Genomic DNA, 20,726 nt, shown 5'->3' on the forward strand with positions numbered 1-20,726 from the left:
CTCAGCCTTTGATTTCACGGTCACTGAGTAACGAAGCATATATATATAGAGAGAGAGAAAGCATTGGTTTCCCACTCCTAATATAAGTAAAAGAAAGGCAACAGCGGACCAGCAAATAATTTCACCTAATCCATATAGTCACCTTTTATTTAAAATTTCCCATAATTCCTGCTCACACCAGTATGGCAAGTTTACGTCAAACCTACTTATCCAATAACAGACAGTATAAGCTGTATAAGCAATACAGACAAATCCACCAGCAGTTGTTTATCTCCAGCCTCTAAAGAAGGGATGGCACACCTTGAGAATAAGCCCTTAAAACTTGAGAAAGAAGTGGCTTCAGAGAGGCAGGGGTTGCACAGAACATTCCAGCGCCATTTTTTAAATGTCTGTTTGTCCTTTTACTTGCAGAGCAATGACCTTCTGTGGGAAGATTATGAGAAGAAACTGGCAGATCAGGCAGTCAGGACTATGGAGAATTACTTGACGCAGTTCAGTGAAATTAAGGTGTGTATTTCAGGGCTAACTTTGCAGTACCCAGCAGCCAGAACTTTCCATTTTTACATGTTTCTAGTCCTCAAGGAAAGGGACGCTGGTGGCGCTGTGGGTTAAACCACAGAGCCTAGGGCTTGCCAATCAGAAGGTCGGCGGTTCGACGGGGTGAGCTCCCGTTGCTGGGTCCCTGCTCCTGCCCACCTAGCAGTTCGAAAGCACGTCAAAGTGCAAGTAGGTAAATAGGTACCGCTCTGGCGCGAAGGTAAACGGCGTTTCCATGTGCTGCTCTGGTTTGCCAGATGCGGCTTAGTCATGCTGGCCACATGACCCGAAGCTGTACGCCGGCTCCCTCGGCCAGTAAAGCGAGATGAGCGTTGCAACCCCAGAGTTGGCCATGACTGGACCTAATGGTCAGGGGTCCCTATACCTTTACTAGTCCTCAAGGAAACATAATGCTACTGGGAGGAAATTTTCTTCCTCCTGATCATCATATAAAATATGAGTTAATCTCTTTACTCGTGTGTGTGGTGTGTGTGTGTGTGTGTGTGTGTGTTGGCCTTTCCCAGGCATCCCCAACCTGCGGCCCTCCAGATGTTTTGGCCTACAACTCCCATGATCCCTAGCTAACAGAACCAGTGGTCAGGGATGATGGGAATTGTAGTCCCAAAACATCTGGAGGGCCGAAGATTGGGGGTGCCGGGCCTTTCCTCTCATTATTTTAAGCCAGGCAAGGCCAAATGTGGCCCTCCAGATGTTTTGGGACTACAATTCCCATCATCCCTGTCCACTGGTCCTGTTAGCTAGGGATCATGGGAGTTGTAGGCCAAAACATCTGGAGGGCCGCAGGTTGGGGGTGCCTGCACTTAGCCATAGTATTTGTGGAAGATGTCACAGTATATGATGAGTATTTGGGGTGTGCGGTCAGAAGGAGGTCTTCCAGGGAGATTTGAATCTTGATCTCTGTGGTCCAAAACTGCCCTTATCATCAGTAAGAAAAAATTTATAAAAATGCCTAAAATAGGCTAGGAACTCTACACAACTGAACATACATTGGTCCCTGCCTGCAGATTTACAGTGTTAAATACTTTGCAAAAAATACAGGCTATAAATTGTAATTACTAGCATTCCTGGGAGTAAAAACACAGTGTGAAGATTAATAAGCTCAAAACTGTGGCCCACTCTGTAGGCAGGAAATTTGGCAGCCTTCTGTTGGAAGTGTATTCCATAACACCGAGGCCAGAACCAAAAAGGCCCTGCTTCATTCTTTACCTCACAAGTAGAAGGAACCTTCAGCAAGGACTGTTCATCTGATCTTCAGCTGGAAGCTATGCAAGGAAGCTATCTTCAGCTGTGCAAACGGGTCCTCACCTCGCTCCCCTACTGAATCCTGAATAGTGTCCTTGGTGGTTTATCGGCCTCCAGATCAGAGAGGCAGATTTGGTTGAAACGTTCTTGTTATGGCAATAGAAAAAGAAAGTGAGCATTGACGCTAAAAAACAATTTTTCATTTCAAAGGAGCGAATTGCTAAGCGGGGAAGAAAACTAGTGGATTATGACAGCAGCAGGCATCACTTGGAAGCCCTGCAGAATGCCAAGAAGAAAGATGAAGCTAAAATTGCAAAGGTATAAGGCTGTCTTGAGAGCCCATCCAAACACTGACCAAGAAGGACTTTCTTATAACCAGGAATGTCATTCCCATTGTGTCTCTGATTCTTGAATTCTTCCTTTTTGGCAAATCATGCTTTCCTCTACAATATAGGCTGTTGGATCCTTTTCATATCTCATTCAGTCTGCTTACAGCACTCTCGTCTTTCTACCCCTCTCACAATGAACAGACCACACCATTTAGTAAGTTTAAATGCTTTGCTTACCAACTCCAAAGATCAGATCCATGCGTTGTTCCATGCAGCAGCAAGAAGAACACAGGTAGAAAATTCTTGGGTAACAAAATACAGAAAAATACTTCTGAGTATGCAGTCTGGGCTTGAAGTGATCAAGCCCAGATGTGCTGCCTAATCGGCTTCACACGCTGGAAGAAAACTTAACTTCTTTCCTTCCAGGTGAGGGATGTTACCTAGCTGAGTCTAGGAATACAATTCTGTGTTCTTAACCCCTTCATGCATTAACTTCATGCTTGCTAGTTATTGTTGTTGTTTAGTCATGTCTGAATCTTCGTGACCCCGAGAACACTGCCCAACCATCTCGTCCTCTGTCGTCCCCTTCTCATTGTGCCCTCAATCATTCCCAACATCAGGGTCTTTTCCAGGGAGTCTTCTCTTCTCATGAGGTGGCCAAAGTATTGCAGCCTCTGATTTCCCTAAGAATGGATAGGTTTGATCTTCTTGCAGTCCATGGGACTCTCAAGAGTCTCCTCCAGCACCATAATTCAAAAGCATCAATTCTTCGGCGATCAGCCTTCTTTATGGTCCAGCTCTCACTTCCTTACATCACTACTGGGGAAACCATAGCTTTAACTATACGGACCTTTGTCAGCAAGGTGATGTCTCTGCTTTTTAAGATGCTGTCTAGGTTTGTCATCGCTTTTCTCCCAAGAAGCAGGAGTCTTTTAATTTCGTTACTGCTGTCACCATCTGCAGTGATCATGGAGCCCAAGAAAGTAAAACCTGTATCTTACCGGCCCAGTGGTTTTTCCTACTTTCTTCAATTTCCCACACATTGCTCAGTAGTTAGAGAAGGAGTACATCACTTACCAGAAGTACATAATAGATAGGGAGCAAAGATCCTAACCCCTGTTCCTCTGCTTCCTATATACCTATCACACTTTATTTCTTCCTCCCAACCACTGTGATGTCTGTGAAAAGTAGCCACATGTAAGCCGTGATCTGCCTATGAGAAAACTAGAATGCTATTCTAGGGGACAAGCAGAAAAGAAGTGGAGGGGACTGTGGAACTTCTGGCTAATTTTCTCCATCCATTGTCCATCTATGATTCTCATATCTCTTCTTTAGAGGCTGTTTTCCATGTTTGATGGGTGGTGCTGATGCTGGGACAATTAGTTGCTCAACGGCAGATGAGCACAGATGAATGACAGGTGGGGAAAGAGGTTCTACAATCTCTCCCTTTTCTCTCTCCTTGTCTTCAGGATCCTTGGCTGTCAGAGCCAGGCTTACATGTGGCTAACATTTCACATGGGGGCGGGGTGTAAGCGGGATGTGAGTCTGGAGTCCACTGGCATGTCTACACTGTTAATGCTCTCAATTTCCTGTACCTCTAATAAATTATTGGGTCCTGCAGGCCGAAGAAGAGTTCTACAAAGCCCAAGCTGTGTTTGAAGAGCTCAACAAGGAACTAAGAGAAGAGCTGCCGGACCTTTACAACAGGTTAGGCATGGGAACAAAGATCAGGGTGCAAATGGCAGAGAATCTCAAAGTAGTATGTTGAATCTAAGAAGTGTGGTTGTGCTGGTGACTAGGAAATACATGTAGAGTTGATCCTTCTTTCATTGTTGAACTCTGGGACTAAGCTTGCTGACGATGAACCCAAGCTGGAAGGTAAAAATGGGGTGAAAGGATATATTAACACTGGGCATAAAATGCAATTTACAGATTGTTTCAATGCAAGTCCAAGGTAAGTTAGAATCATAGAACTGTAGGGTTGGAAGGGACCTTGAGGGTCATGTACTCAAACCCCCTGTAATGCAGGGATTTCAGTTGAGACATCCATGGGAGATGGCCCTCCAACTTCTGCTCAAAACCTCCAGCAAAGAAGAGTCCACCACCTCCCCAGGGAGTACGTCCCACTGTCTTAACAGCTCTTACATTCAGAAAGGCCTTCCTGGTGTTTAGTCGGAATCTCCTTTCTTCTAACTTGAATCCGCTGGAAGTTCTGGGTGGGTCTTGACTATCAACGGGCAAATATCAAAAAATTGCTTCCCCACAGTTCAGCAGATACCAAGATATTGGGAGTTACTGTGTTCACATGGATGTTTGCACAATAAAGCTCTCTTCAGTGCTGTAGGAGTAAAACAAACATGGGGAAGGGCCAGTGGGGACAAATGATGATGATGATGATGATGATGATGATGATGATGATGATGATGATAAATTTATTATTTATACCTTGCCCATTTGGCAGGGCCTCCCCAGCCACTCTGGGTGGCTCCCAACAGAATATTAAAAACATGATAAAACATCAAACATTAAAAACTTCTGTAAACAGGGCTGCCTTCAGATGTCTTCTAAAAGTCTGATAGTTGTTTATTTCCTTGACATCTGATGGGAGGGTGTTCCACAGGGCAGGGGCCACTACCGAGAAGGCCTTTGGTAAGGGAACTACCAGAAGGCCCTCGGTGCTGGACCTCAGTGTCCGGGCAGAACGATGAGGGTGGAGATGCTCCTTCAGGTACACTGGGCCGAGGACGTTTAGGGCGTTGAAGGTCAACACCAACACTTTTTCTCCCTTCGTTGCTGTTTCAATTGCATTACAAGTAGCGGAAGTCAAAGGTCTTACGCAGGAGAGCCTTCTGTGCTTCTCACAGCCCCCGTGCATTCTAGAACCCTGGGAAATCAGGGTTCCAAACAATGCAGGGAGTCTCCATCCACGAGGACAGGAGACTCCTTGCTTCAGACTGTCCTCTTCCACAAGTTGAAGGGTGATAGAAGGAGAGCAGAGCCAGCACATTTCTTCCTACTGCTCCCACCCATGTGTGTACTGTATTTTCAGCTGATAGGTTTATGTGTTGTGTGATTTCTGCAGTCAGGGATAGGAACTAGCTCTAGCAGTGGGTCTCTTTGGGGAAAATGTGGAGTATCACTTTCATCCAGCTGTTGATTTAGAAAACCTGCTGAGCTTGTTGGCACATCTCCTTTGACTGAGCTACTGTTTCTCAGATGACTTGCTGCTTGGAGTTCTTAGTCCATGTATCCAAACCCTTCCCTGGTCTCTGGCTGCAGTTCCTTAGCCCTACGGCCTGTTGACAACACGTCACATAAAGTGCAGTCCGAATACCCAGAGGACAAAGACAAAGGATTAGCCACCTGAAATATCTTGTGGGCTAGCTATGAGATGAGCTGCTTCTCAATCAGAGTTCAGAAAAGTTTGATGACCACAGGATGGCAGCAAAATCCACAGAATTGAATTTTAGCTTTTGTGAAAAAATGATTGTTTAGGATAGGACTAGATGCGTCACCATTAGACCACAGGTTTGTTGCCAAAAATGACAACCCTTCATCCAGTTTCCCCCTCTTGTCCCTGAAACATTGAGATCCTGAAAGGCATGGTATCATCTTACTGTGTGCTTTGGTGGCCCTTCCCAGTAGAAACCTACATGATGGATTGTCTGTCTAAAGTCTCACATTCTGAGAGGACAGTGTGGTGTAGTTTTTTAAGCATCAGACTTAAATCAGGGAGATAAAGGTTCAAATCTCCACTTAGCAATCACTTAACAATCTCTCAAAGGACCTGTTGGTGGCATTTTACCATTGCACTGTGGAGAGCGTATTAACTTATGGTCTGTGTGTGTGGTTTGGGAGCTGCACGGCCAGGGAAAAAACAATGCTATCCAGGGTTGTAAAGACTGCAGAGAGAATAATTGGGTGCGCTCTTTCCACCTTAGATCGAATCTATGCTGCCAGGTGCCATAAGAAAGCGGCAGAGATAGCTCAAGATAGTAGAAACAGTTTCTACGCAAATGCAATTCTGGTTCTAGACGCAGCATAAGGGGTCTCTATAGTATAGTGTATTTTAAAATGGGGTTTCAGAGTTTTTAGGGGTTTTTGAATGTTTTATGTGGTTTTGTAGTAGTTTTATGTAGTTTTTATGTAGTTTTATGTAGTTTTTCAATTTCTCTGTTCTGCATGGGACAATGACAATAAAGATATCGTATATCGTATATTGTATATTGTAGCCACAAAGCTAGCTAGGTGACTATGGACACAGTCGTTGTTTTAAAGATAATGGAGGTGTGTGTGACTTTACAGAGAAACACATGGTAATAGGATGGCCCATCAAGCCATTCATTGGCTAAACACTACAGGATGAAGAGAGGGAACAGACACAATGGCATTTCAGCATTTGGTGTCATCTCTAAGTCTGCTAAGGGACACGGGTGGCGCTGTGGGTTAAACCACAGAGCCTAGAGCTTGCCAATCAGAAGGGCGGCGGTTCGAATCCCTGCGAAGGGGTGAGCTCCCGTTGCTCGGTCCCTGCTCCTGCCAACCTAGCAGTTCAAAAGCACATCAAAGTGCAAGTAGATAAATAGGTACTGATCTGGTGGGAAGGTAAATGGTGTTTCCCTGTGTTGCTCTGGTTCGCCAGAAGCGGCTTAGTCATGCTGGCCACATGACCCAGAAGCTGTACGCCGGCTCCCTCGGCCAATAAAGCGAGATGAGCGCCACAACCCCAGAGTCAGTCACGACTGGACCTAATGGTCAGAGGTCCCTTTACCTTTACCCAAGTCTGCTGTTAGGCTGTATCTACACCAGTCTTCTTGTCACATTTCATTATATTTCACTTTATTTCATTTTCCTGTGCTGCCCTGGGAGTAATTTTTTTAAAATCAAAATTTTTAATTCGCAAAAAATAAGTGCAACCAAAAAAATAACAAATGAATTACAATTACTGTATATTAAAGACTTGGGAGTGATTTTCAAGCAATTCCTGTGTATGCCTCTGTGTAGACAAACCAAAATTGTGCACAACAGTCTTAGAGAAAGAGGTGAGGTCCTCCTGTGGATCAGGAACTGGATAAGAAACAGGAAGCGTAGGAATAAATGGGCCATTCTGTCAATGGAGGGATGTTGAAGGTGGAGCCGCCCCCCCAAGCACCCGTAAGGGGACCTGAGCTTTTTAACTTGTTCATTTTGCTGTCTAACTTTCTTTATAGATGTCTAATCGGCTTGCCTTTTTACTGGAAGGTCTAGTGCTGGGAGTGAGGGGAAGAAGATGAACTAGAAATCACTCAGAGTTCTACCCTAAAATGAATTTAATTCACATTTAGTTCACCCAACGATTATGGGTACTTTCAGGTCTACATAGATTTTTGAACTAGTTCAGCGAACCCCACGTGGCCGAACTACTTCATTCTGCTCTTAGAGGGTCCCAGAAAACTCAGCATGTGCCATATTACTCTTCTTTATTGTGTGGCCCCAAACCAGTTAACATTTGGGCTTAGTTTTTTTATCTTTTTGCTTCTCCAGCCGAATTGGGTGCTATGTGACAATATTCCAGAATATTTCCAACTTGCGAGATGTCTTCTACAAGGAAATGAGCAAGGTAAATGAGCAACGGTGTCATACATGTGGGCCATTTGGACAAATGGGCGCGCTGCATCATTGCCTTCTACCTGCCCTCAGCCGGCCTGTTTTCGTACCAATCCTGGGAGTGGCCCCTAGTCTCAGTGTCGCCCTTGTTGGATGGCACCAAAACTGCCTTCCACCCCAGCAGTCCCAATGGGAACAACAATGCACAGAAGTCAGGATTTGAAAGTGGTGCACATAATTTCTACTTCATTGTAATAGCCAGCTGAATTGCATTCTCTCCTGCTCTCTCTCTCTCTCTCTCTCGCTCTCTCTCTCTCTCTCACACACACACACACTCTCAACTTGTGTGCATTCAGCTTTACAAACTTGGCAAAAAAAGGGGGACAGAAAGGGGACAGAAAAGAATTTGACAAACCCACCCGCCATTGCATCCAATATGTTTTGACTATACACAATTTTGACTTTAGGAGCGATCCCTGAAATGTGATCCCTGCTTAACATGAGGCTTACTGTATTATTATTATTATTATTATTATTACTACTACTACTACTACTACTACTACTAATTAAATTTGTATACTACCCTTTATCCATAGATCTCAGAGCAATTCACAACATAAAATACAAGATAAAAAAGACAAAATACCTAATAATAACAAGAATACCCCCCCCCCATTTTATTATTATTATTTACTCATCCGAAACATATTTTGATATTATCCAGGAATCAGTTCAGTCCAAGGAAGAATGATGATTGGAACAGACATCATTCTTCCTTTCTAATATTGTTAAAATGCCTCTAGGGCAGGGAACTGCTGTTTATTTTTAAATCTCAGAAATAAATGAAAGGGCTGCTGGCAGCTGATGTACCTTGAGGAACGTTCCAAGAGGAAGGGGATATAAAGCAGGCAGTGACAACATTAAGTCCTACACAGCTTGGGGCCAGGATACCTAAGAGAATGACTCCTCCTGTATAGATTTGTCTGGCTGTTGAAATCTGGCAGGGAGGCTCTCTTGGGTCTCCACCTCTATCAGAAGCTCCAGAGCCTTCTTGGTGGTGGCATCCCAGTGGTCCATTTCCCTCCCCTCTGAGATATGGCTGAGGACTACCTGTCTATGTTTCCAGCTGAAAAAGTGTGTCTCCACCCAGGCCTTTGCTGGATATTCGTGACATTTTATTTTATTTTTGTCTGGTTGCCATATATCTGCCATGTTTTATGAGTGGCTGTAATAAGATGGGTTTCTGTTTTAATTACTCTGGAACTGCATTGCAGTGAAAAGTGTCTGAGAAACATTTTAAATAAACCAATAAGCTTGAAACACCCGTTGACTTGAAGCAGTCAGTCAGGATTAATTATTTTATGTGAATAAGTGAATAGCGGTAATTTCTTAATTACTGGGTAATGATATTTGCTTTTCTTGTTGCTGCTGCTTGTAGCTAAACCATGACCTGTATGATGTGATGAGCACATTGGAAAAGCAGCACTCCAATAAAGTCTTCATTATTAAAGGGGTGTCAAGGTAAGTGATTTCCTCTTTCCTGTGGGCATAGAGGAGTCTCGGAAGCAGCAGCCATGTGGGCAACTAGCAACTCCTCTCCACTTTGGATCCCAGGAGATCTGGTTTGTTTGTCAGTCAGCTAATTAAAAGATTTATAACCCATCTTTTAATAACAGGGCTTCTCAAGGCGGTGAGCTGTTTTAGAACAAAATACATATGGAAACTTTGAAAGGGGAAATGTGAGCAGCCACTAAACAGCAGTCAGAGTAGAAACAAAAAACCTTTCCAGAGGAGCATGTTAGCTTCAGAAAGACTGACCGAGCAGCCACATCGATTACAGTTCATTTAAATGGGCCAAGATTACAACACTGAATCTCAGCAGCCACCTGATTCCATAGCTTTGGGACTACCACAGAAAAGCGCCAACTTGACTAACGGAGGGTAGAATAACCAGTGGGTTTTATATACTGAATCTTAAGAGCAGGCAGTCACTTATAGGAAAAGATGCTCTCTTGGTTCAATCCATGACAGCCTCTGATTTGTAATCATTTGTCAAGACTTGGCTCAGGTCAGAGATGGATTGCAGTTGGGGGGGGTCACAAGCAGATCAAGGTCTAAAGCATGGGTAGGCAAACTAAGGCCCGGGGACCGTATCTGGCCCAACTGCCTTCTAAATCCAGCCCATGGACGGTCCAGGAATCAGCATCTTTTTTACATGAGTAGAATGTGTCCTTTTATTTAAAATCCATCTCTGGGTTATTTGTGGGGCATAGGAATTCGTTCATTTTTGGTTTTTTTCCAAAATATAGTCCGGCCCCCTCCCACAAGGTCTGAGGGACAGTGGACCGGCCCTCTGCTGAAAAAGTTTGCTGACCCCTGGTCTAAAGGGCCTGAGGCAGATTACATGCTCCAAGATGGGTCAGTGGTCAGTTTCTGGAGCAAGCAGACACGGGGAGGTGATGCTAAGGGAAGCCATGCGAGTCTTGTGCATTAAGATTGGGTTTTCTGTCAAATCTGGAAGTTGTTGAGCTTTTCTGGGCAATGCCGGAAGTGTAGATTTTGGAGAAATTCCTTTAAAATAGCTCAAATACATGGAGAGGTTTACTTTCATTCTAGAGGCTGAATAAAGCTGCACGTTCAAACTTTGTAACGCAACTTATGTTTCTCGTTATGCAGTAACAGAGCATCGTTGGTCATCTCGTCTCCAGTAAGTCCAACCAGCCCCTCTGCCATACCTTCAAGGAACAGCATAAGTGAGATGCCCACATCTCCTCCTGCCATTTCCTCAAATCACGAAAGAGAATCTGCTTCGGCAACCAAATTAACATCTGCGCCTGGTGGGGGCAGCAAGGCAGAGGAAGAGACAGCTCCATCTTTGGCTACAGATGTGGCCAGGCCAGACTCTTCAACTGCTAGTGAAGCCAAAGAGGACAGCCAAACAGTAGAGACAACCCCCAGCATTCCCATAGGCACCCTCCAGGAAGTTGAGGAGGCTGCAAATGATATAGCAGCAGGAATTTTATCAGAGGCACTGCTTGAGGCTGCTGGCAAAAGCCCAAATGTTCCCAAAGACTCTGGAGAGACCTCCCAGCCTCCTTTGAGGAGTGACTTTGAAGCCAGTGATACTTGTGAGAAAGATGAGGGTTCCTCGTTGCAGCCAAGGGTTGAGGTCTTGTCTCTACCTCCCCAAAGCCCTCAGGATGAAGCTCAGACTGGGGGAACAGACCGTCAGGAGAACAACGTGCCACTCAGAGAGAGTTCAGTTCATCCTGAAGACAATCCTCAAGATCCTTCATCTGAAGCTGAAGAACCCCAAGAAGGTGCACCAAGTACCACCAATGACTGCCTTTCCCCTGCTTTACCAAAAGCAGAGGCCGCTCAGCAGCAGCCAGAGGAAAGCGGGGATGCTGAAGATGACGTCAACAGTGAAGGAAGCATGGAAGAAATAGATGTCTCCCCAAAGGCCACCAATGCTCAGGTAAAAGGCATGAGAGGGTTCTGCACGACCAACCTGTCCCACTAGGTAACTGCACGCTGTGCATTAAGGGAGCTTTGTTGTTGTTTAGTCGTGTCCAACTCTTCATGACCCCATAGACCAGAGCACACCAGGCACTTTTGTCTTCCACTGTCTCCCACAGTTTGGTCAGACTCATGTTTGTAGCTTCGAGAACACTGTCCAACCATCTCGTCCTCTGTCGTCCCCTTCTCCTTGTGCCCTCAATTTTTCCCAACACCAGGGTCTTTTCCAGGGAGTCTTCTCATGAGGTGGCCAAGGTATTGGAGCCTCAGCTTCACGATCTGTCCTTCCAGTGAGCACTCAGGGCTGATTTCCTCCAGAATGGATAGGTTTGATCTTCTTGCAGTCCATGGGACTCTCAAGAGTCTCCTCCAGGACCATAATTCAAAAGCATCAATTTAACTATACAGTTCGGACCTTTGTTGGCAAGGTGATGTCTCTGCTTTTTACGATGCTGTCTAGGTTTGCCATCGCCTTTCTCCCAAGGAGCATGCGTCTTTTAATTTCGTGGCTGCTGTCACCATCTGCAGTGATCATGGAACCCAAGAAAGTAAAATCTCTCACTGCCTCCATTTCTTTCCCTTCTATTTGCCAGGAGGTGATGGGACCAGTGGCCATGATCTTCGTTTTTTTGATGTTAAGGGAGCTTTAGTCTTCTCATTAAGGAGCAAAATAATGGGAAAGTGCCTCTTTTGTGGCTTTGTATGTTAGCGTGAAAATTTCAGTGTGTGGAGAGGCATGTTGAGATGGACACAGAAGAAATGGAGTAGGAAACCTGGGTTGTTGTGGTTGTTGATGGCATCTGTCTGTCTTGGGAGACAATCAAGGAGTACACCTTCGGGGTTGAGGTCAAGCTGTTGGAAGGTTTCAGCGCCTGCTGTGGCTGTAGAGACTGATGCAGGAGAGGCATGTTTTGTTACAGCTGGAACAGATGAAGGCATCCGGTTGTGCTACTGCAGATGCCGTTTCTTCTCTCTGCGCTCCTACCAGCGGTCATTCCTCCTTTGGTCACTGCTGTGGATACATGACTTGACTGCCTGTCACCAGGCACTGTGTTGTGATTATTTTAGAAGTAGCTTTTGTCATTATTATTCCTTGTTGTTGTTGTGTTTAGTCGTTTAGTCGTGTCCGACTCTTCGTGACCCCATGGACCAGAGCACGCCAGGCACTCCTGTCTTCCACTGCCTCCCGCAGTTTGGTCAAACTCATGCTGGTAACCTCGAAAACACTATCCAACCATCTCGTCCTCTGTTGCCCCCTTCTCCTTGTGCCCTCCATCTTTTCCAACATCAGGGTCTTTTCCAGGGAGTCTTATCTTCTCATGAGGTGGCCAAAGTATTGGAGCCTCAGCTTCACAATCTGTCCTTCCAGTGAGCACTCAGGGCTGGTTTCCTGAAGAATGGATGCGTTTGATCTTCTTGCAGTCCATGGGACTCTCAAGAGTCTCCTCCAGCACCAGAATTCAAAAGCATCAATTCTTCGGTGATCAGCCTTCTTTATGGTCCAGCTCTCACTTCCATACATCACTACTGGGAAAACCATAGCTTTAACTATACGAACCTTTGTTGGCAAGGTGATGTCTCTACTTCTCAAGATGCTGTCTACTTCTCAAGATGCTGTTGTTATTTAGCACAAATTTGGAGAGAAATTAATAAAAGCAAAAAGACAGGGCTCTGCCCCAAGGTTCTTGCAATCAGAATTACCTTGTGTTATTTCTCAGAATGAAAACATTGAGGGATGAGAACTCCTACACTTTCCAGGCTACAAAAAATGGGATGGGGAGGTGGGAGAATTGCTCCAAGCTGTATCTTCCAAGATGGCTTTGCATAGTCCAAATCTACCTTATGCATCATTCTCTGTGAGCTAACAATGTGAGGAATAGCTTGCTATAATACGATTATGTGTCTACCTGGTGGCTCTTGTGATATGTCTTCCTAATTGGTGGTAGAGGCATACAGTATGAAATCAGTACTGAAACCAACAAGAGAGGTGTGCAATTTAGGAACAGAAACAGTGGGGAGGAAGACAGTGATTGTATGCAGGGCAATATAACAACTGTACTGCTAGATCAATCTCAAGACCAGCACTGACAATCCAAGCGTTTCTGGGATCTTATTATGAGCAGGCAATGAAGGAAACAGCTCGGCCCTCTGACAGAGATTTGCCTTTCCCACTTAAATTTGGTTATTTCTCCCTTAGAACAAGGCCCTTCTTCCACTGCAAAATTGCCTCAGCAGCTACTAAAGCTGCTCAGCTGCAAAAGTTTTCCCCAAAAACAGAGCCTCTCACTTGGGAGATTTAATTGGAGAGGCATCACACATGCCAGACATGAAGAGTACCAATCCTGTCTGACAGGAAAAACCAGGGCAGACTCCAAAAACCAGCACCATTTTAGGGCTGCTAATTCACTGTTTGGAAACCTCTGTGTGAGGTGTTCCCAGAGACTGTTGACTGAAGGCAGATTTGTGCCTGATTTGTCCTGTGGCAAAGTAGCAACACCCAGAAGTAGAAGAAGAAGAGGAGGAGGAGGAGTTTGGATTTGATATCCCGCTTTATCACTACCCTAAGGAGTCTCAAAGGGACGTGGGTGGCACTGTGGGTTAAACCACAGAGCCTAGGACTTTCCGATCAGAAGGTCGGCGGTTCGAATCCCCGCAACGGGGTGAGCTCCCGTTGCTCGGTCCCTGCTCCTGCCAACCTAGCAGTTCGAAAGCACGTCAAAGTGCAAGTAGATAAATAGGTACCACTCCGGCAGGAAGGTAAACAGCATTTCCGTGCGCTGCTCTGGTTCGCCAGAAGCGGCTTAGTCATGCTGGCCACATGACCCGGGAGCTGTATGCTGGCTCCCACAGCCAATAAAGCAAGATGAGCACCGCAACCTCAGAGTCAGCCACGACTGGACCTAATGGTCAGGGGTCCCTTTACCTTTACCTTTAAGGAGTCTCAAAGCGGCTAACATTCTCCTTTCCCTTCCTCCCCCACAACAAACACTCTGTGAGGTGAGTGGGGCTGAGAGACTTCAGAGAAGTGTGACTAGCCCAAGGTCACCCAGCAGCTGCATGTGGAGGAGCGGAGACGCGAACCCAGTTCACCAAATTACGAGTCCACCGCTCTTAACCACTACACCACACTGGTTCTCTACAGTTCTACAGTGTTCCCCACCCCCTGCCAATGTTCAAAAATGCTTTACGTATGTTAGTAACCCTCAGGACACGGACCTGTGGGCTAAGTCAGTCTCTTCCTCCCATGTTGCAGATGGAGAGATGGGGACTGAGAGTACAGTGACTTTGCTTCATGCAGCTTTGTGACTGGGCGTAAGTGGGTGCAGAGAATGGCAGCATATTGCAGAAACTGCCCTGGGACAATGCAGTTTCCTTTAAGGAGGATATGTGCATGTTGGTAATCCCTGCAAATCCATCGCTGAAGGAAACGACGCTCCGAAAGGGCTCTTAATTGGCTTCTAACATGCATGAAAACTCTCAAGCAGGGCATTGATGAATGAATTTAAGATATAAAACATTAATATCCTGCACTCAAGGCAGGTGACAAATAAGTAAAGAAACTGCAATAACACTGTGGGGTGTGAAACACAGAGCAGTCCAATACAACATTCCTAGAGTGGGCATGTTTAGACATAAAGAGGGATGTTTGTCCAGCCAGTAGATAAACTTCCTGTTTCCGCTACACAGTGGCGTAGCGTGGGTTGTCAGCACCCGGGGCAAGGCAAGTAATTTGCGCCCCCTAACCCGTGGATTTGCGCCCCCTAACCCTAACCCCCAGATGTTGCGCCCGGTGCGGCCGGCCCCCCTACCCCCCCACGCTACGCCACTGCCTCTACATGTGACCAGAGGTGGGCGTGACCTCACCTGTGCAGGTAAGAAAAGCACAGGGCTGGCCACCACATCTCTCTCTTCTCCATTTTGCTTTCGTCAAAGAAGGAAAGAATAGGTGCTGATGGTTGAGTCTGTAGGCCCTGCTGCGCAGCTTGTGTAGCTGGTGTCCGGGGTGGGCAGGTGAGCACACTCTGGGGTGGTGCATGTTCCCAGGGGGTGGGGCCGCACTACACCCCTGCCCACCCTCGGAGGGCACAACACTCCCAAAGAATACACTCACCCTGCCCCTACCGGCCTTGTGCTGCTTTGCAATGCAGCAGGCCTGTGTACAGAGGACGCAACAGCTTGTGGGGTTGGCAGGGTTGAGGAGCAAAATGCACCCCCCCCCAAGAAAAAAAACTGCCCCTCTGGGCCTCCCCATGCGGTGCCACTGTGTAGGCCACCATATGTGTGTGTTTTAATGATTTGGCCTCAGGGGCTGTATGCAACAAAAGTTGTCTGGAATAAAAAATATAATACTGAAAAGTACTTGTACTTCAGGGAGTGGCCATAAGAAAGGAATTCCATACTGTGTGTATTCAAACACACTTGCAGCATTCTCCAGACACCTGTGGTCAAATTTCAAATCTGGTGCTGTGATTCCGTTCAATAAGTGAAAGCCCCTTTTTTGTTTCAGATCATCTCCAGCTTCTTCTCAGATGATAAGAAAGAGAATTATGGCAAGTTGCCCTCGGGCTTCCTTTTCAAGGTAAGGAAAAAGCAATCTCTAACCTGATCTATAGGGACGTGAGTGGCGCTGTGGGTTAAACCACAGAGCCTAGGACTTGCCAATCAGAAGGTCGGCGGTTTGAATCCCCGCAACGTAGGTGAGCTCCCGTTGCTCGGTCCCTGCTCCTGCCCACCTAGCAGTTCAAAAGCACGGTAAGCCAAGGACAAAGAGCTGGTGGTATATTTGGAGAGAAACAAACCCTGAGCCTGGGTTCAGATGATGCAAGAAGCCAGCTATGAGAACATTTGAGCTTCATGCACCAGAGCGACTCACTGCTTGTCCACATTAAACCATGGTTTGTTTCAAGCTGTCGTTTTAATGTGATGTGCATGCTGAGCCACTATGAATTGTCTAGGTAAAGAACACATGTTGATATAAAACAAAAATTAAAACAGTATGATCAAGGGGACGCAGGTGGGGGTGAGCTCCTGTTGCTCGGTCCCTGCTCCTGCCAACCTAGCAGTTCGAAAGCACATCAAAGTGCAAGTAGATAAATAGGTACCGCTCTGGCGGGACAATAAACGGCGTTTCCGTGCGCTGCTCTGGTTTGCCAGAAGTGGCTTAGTCATGCTGGCCACATGACCCGGAAGCTGTACGCCGACTCCCTTGGCCAATAAAACGAGATGAGTGCTGCAACCCCAGAGTCGGCCACGACTGGACCTAACAGTCAGGGGTCCCTTTACCCTTTACCTAATCTACAGGCAGAATGTTTGGCTCTGGTGTAAATGAGTCACAAAAAGTATTCCTGAGTTAAGGGGGAATAGCATGACTCTTGAGGCTTATCGACACACACACACACACACACGTGTATGTGTGTGTGACCTGCAAGTTGCCCAGTCTAGAAATGCATTGCTTCATTGGTATCCTGTTTCCTTTTCCAGGCTCAGGCAGTCCAAGCTCACGCTTCCAAGGATGAGAAGCACCTTCAGTTTGGAGAAGGGGAAATCATGCTGGTGCTGTCAGATAAAGAGGCTGAGGTAACATCAGGGCACTTATTTGGCACTGTTGTTCAAAATGCTAATGGATGACAATACTTGGCACTGATGTGATACAGGATGCCCTAGGAACCAGAGCGGGCCAACTGTGGCCCCAAAGCTTACACATGCAAAGCCAATGCTCTTCTCGTGAAGCTCCTCAATAGGACAGGAGAGAATTAAGCAGACCTCAGGCTTGTAGGATCTGCTTCTCCTTCTTTTACTAAAACCCTGAGATCAACAAATCGGAACCTGGAACAAGAGATATAGAATTAAAGAATGCTGAGCTCAAGCTGTTGTTCAGGCATCCCCAACCTGTGGCCCTCCAGATGTTTTGGCCTACAACTCCCATGATCCCTAGCTAACAGGACCAGTGGTCAGGGATGATGGGAATTGTAGCCCAAAATATCTGGAGGGCTGAAGGTTGGGAGTCCCGGCTCTTGTTTTTGAGTAGCAGAATGGAATGGAAGTCGCAAAAATCCACTCCTTGTTAACTCCTTCCCCCACCCAATTAAGAAAATCCTTCATTTCAGTATAATCTTCTTGGGGGGTGGGAGTATTATTTTGTTGTTGTCATTGTTCAACCATTGGGAGTCTTAAACCATTACCAATTTCCATCAAATCCCCCAGAGAGCTACCAGTAGACCCTGATCTACTTTCTGCCCAGTAGTCCATTAAATAATGGCACTATCCATTTTTTAAGTTGTCTTGTCATCCTGTCTGGAAAAGGCAACCCATTTATTTTTGAGAGAGAGCACCCTTATAGATGCTCCCCCACCTATGCCCCCACTGACTTGCCAAGTACTTCCAGGGTGCAGACTCTGACCCTCCAGTTTGGGACAACTTCCATGCCTAGTTCGTGGAGCTGCATCTTAGGTCCATGAAGGAGGCCAGGATTTTTTTAAATCAAAGGTTGGCAACCAATTATTATCATCATTATTATTATTATTATTATTATTATTATTATTATTATTTACCACTTATACCCCGCCCATCTGGCTGGGCCTCTCCAGCCACTCTGGGCGGCTTCCAACAGAATATTAAAATACAATAACCTATTAAACATTAAAAGCTTCCCTAAACAGGGCTGCCTTCAGATGTCTTCTAAAAATGTGGTAGTTGTTTTTCTCTTTGACATTGGGTGGGAGGGGGTTCCACAGGACAGGTGCCACTGCTGAGAAGGCCCTCTGCCTGGTTCCCTGTAACTTGGCTTCTCGCAGCGAGGGAACCGCCAGAAGGCCCTCAGCACTGGACCTCAGTGTCCGGGTAGAACGATGGGAGTGGAGACGCTCCTTCAGGTATACTGGACCAAGGCCATTCTCCCCCACCCTGCAACCTTCCTTAAAGGGGTCGTACCATGGCAACTTCTAGTGAGATTCCTCTGGAAGCAGCCACACAAGCCCAGCAATGGCAGGGGCAGGTGGGCACTTGTGGACCCTGCAGAATTCCGTCACCCAAGGGATGACCTTGTCTATAATTTATCAAAAGTCGTAACTCAACACCGCATCTAGGAAGCAACTAGGTCATTGTCTCCCAGGGGCAAAGAAAGAGGTATTGTGGGGTCAGACACACTAAGAAGCAAGGAGCTGTGGCTCTTCGTCCCATGCAAGGCTTTGCACATTTGGGGCCGGGGGGGGATGAAGGAAAGATACCAGCCCCACAGACATGCAGACTCTACATCAGAATACACAAGTGCACACCCTGTGTTCATAATTTACTTAGTTTATAATGGGGTCAATAACTCAGTTTTCCGTGGTGCAGAATTTCATAGAATCATAGAATAACAGAGTTGGAAGAGACCACAAGGGCCATGGAGTCCAACCCCCTGCCAAGCAGGAAACACCATCAGAGCACTCCTGACATATGGTTGTCAAGCCTCTGCTTAAAGACCTCCAAAGAAGGAGACTCCACCACACTCCTTGGCAGCAAATTCCACTGTCGAACAGCTCTTACTGTCAGGAAGTTCTTCCTAATGTTTAGGTGGAATCTTCTTTCTTGTAGTTTGGATCCATTGCCCCGTGTCCGCTTCTCTGGAGCAGCAGAAAACAACCTTTCTCCCTCCTCTATGTGACATCCTTTTATATATTTGAACATGGCTGTCATATCATATTTGGGTTCCATTGGTGCAGAAATGTTGGCACTGATTATTTTTTTAGTGCCGGTCATGATGAGTGGAGCATATTTTGGATTTTTGTGTGTGTAAACAATAGAACCTCGTTGGGTTTCTGATAGCTATGGGGCATGACCCCGTTGTTTCATAGAAAGCACAGCCTGACCTTGTTGCATTCTCTCCTCTCTGCGTGGAACAAGAACTGCAGGCAGAGCTGCTGCTGCTGCAGTGTGTGAAGTCTATTTACATGTGTGTTCCCGTACCCACTGTCTTCTATCAATTATTAACTCTCCTTCACACCCTTCTCTCCACACCAACAGCACTGATCATTTGCTTCCTACAAAGGCAGAACATTTAAAGGCAAATCGACATGCTATGCGTTGCACCTTTAACCATTTGGGAATCCTTTTATACAGAAGCCATTGAATGTGTATTTATTTCCTTTTTTTGCTAGTGTAATACAGTGGTACCTCGGGTTACATACGCTTCAGGTTACATACACTTCAGGTTACAGACTCCACTAACCCAGAAATATTACCTCAGATTAAAAACTTTGCCCCAGGATGAGAACAGAAATTGTGCGGCAGCGGTGCAGCGGCAGCAGGAGGCCCCATTAGCTAAAGTGGTGCTTCAGGTTAAGAACAGACCTCCAGAACAAATTAAGTTCTTAACCCGAGGTACTTCTGTATAGCAGCTAAAGGAGCAGCTATGAATCAGGAAGTACACCATTCAAATCTGGCATCAGCCCCATAGGTTACCTTAGGCAAGCCACCAGCAATTAGTCTTATCTCCATGCGCCCCCCTGGATTTCAGCATTGAGTCTTACACAACTCGACTCTGAAGTGAGTCCCATCTGGCATGCTGCCTCTGAACATGAAGGGTCCGCATAGCTTTCAGGGCTGTTAAGGGTAGGTAGGCAAGTCCTCTGTGAATTTGTCTAATCCTAACCCTACAAGGGATGCGGGTGGCGCTGTAGGTCAAAGCACAGAGCTTGCTGACTTGCTGATCAGAAGGTCGGCGGTTCGAAACCCCGTGACGGGGTGAGCTCCCGTTGCTCGGTCCCTGCTCCTGCCAACCTAGCAGTTTGAAAGCACGTCAAAGTGCAAGTAGATAAATAGGTACCACTCCGGCGGGAAGGTAAACGGCGTTTCCGTGTGCTGCTCTGGTTCGCCAGAAGCGGCTTAGTCATGCTGGCCACGTGACCCGGAAGCTGTATGCCAGCTCCCTCGGCCAATAAAGCGAGATGAGCACCGCAACCCCAGAGTTGGTCACGACTGGACCTAATGGTCAGGGGTCCCTTTACCTTTACCTTTAACCCTACAAGGTGAGTACTTTCAGGCATGGAAAGATTCTTCCTTGCATTCAGAGCTGCCTTATACCTTTCAGACTATTTGTCCATAGAGCTCAGGATTTGTCTCCTAATAGCCCACTTCACACATCACATTAAACTATAGTTTAAAGCAAATTATGGTTTAATTTAAAGTTATTCGTCCCTGCTACACTTGTTCCCTGCTCCTGTTGCTGCTGCTGCACTGCAGGTGAAGAATCTGACTTTATGTCTGACCCTAGACTTGTGGTCTGTTCCCCCCCCCCCCAATAAACCATGAATTAGTAAGCCAAGGACAAAGAGCTGGTGGTATATTTGGAGAGAAACAAATCCTGAGCCTGGGTTCAGATGATGCAAGAAGCCAGCTATGAGAACATTTGAGCTTCATGCACCAGAGCGATTCACTGCTTGTCCACATTAAACCATGGTTTGTTTCAAGCTGTCGTTTTAATGTGATGTGCATGCTTAGCCACTATGAATT

At 46.2% G+C, this 20,726-nt stretch overlaps 1 protein-coding gene across 1 annotated transcript in view; it reads left to right on the forward strand.

The window, feature by feature from the left end:
• The window catches only part of BIN2 (bridging integrator 2), a 40,556-nt gene that overhangs the window by 16,734 nt on the left and 3,096 nt on the right, over positions 1-20,726 (forward strand). The window contains exons 5-12 of the mRNA XM_081898679.1: positions 412-507; positions 2,011-2,118; positions 3,751-3,836; positions 7,653-7,728; positions 9,154-9,236; positions 10,392-11,193; positions 15,742-15,813; positions 16,716-16,811. Of these exons, the coding sequence (XP_081754805.1) occupies positions 412-507; positions 2,011-2,118; positions 3,751-3,836; positions 7,653-7,728; positions 9,154-9,236; positions 10,392-11,193; positions 15,742-15,813; positions 16,716-16,811 (1,419 nt within the window). The remainder of the gene's footprint in view (positions 1-411; positions 508-2,010; positions 2,119-3,750; positions 3,837-7,652; positions 7,729-9,153; positions 9,237-10,391; positions 11,194-15,741; positions 15,814-16,715; positions 16,812-20,726) is intronic.

Source organism: Podarcis melisellensis (assembly GCF_964234715.1).
Source record: "Podarcis melisellensis genome assembly, chromosome: 2".
Classification (NCBI taxonomy): domain Eukaryota; kingdom Metazoa; phylum Chordata; class Lepidosauria; order Squamata; family Lacertidae; genus Podarcis; species Podarcis melisellensis.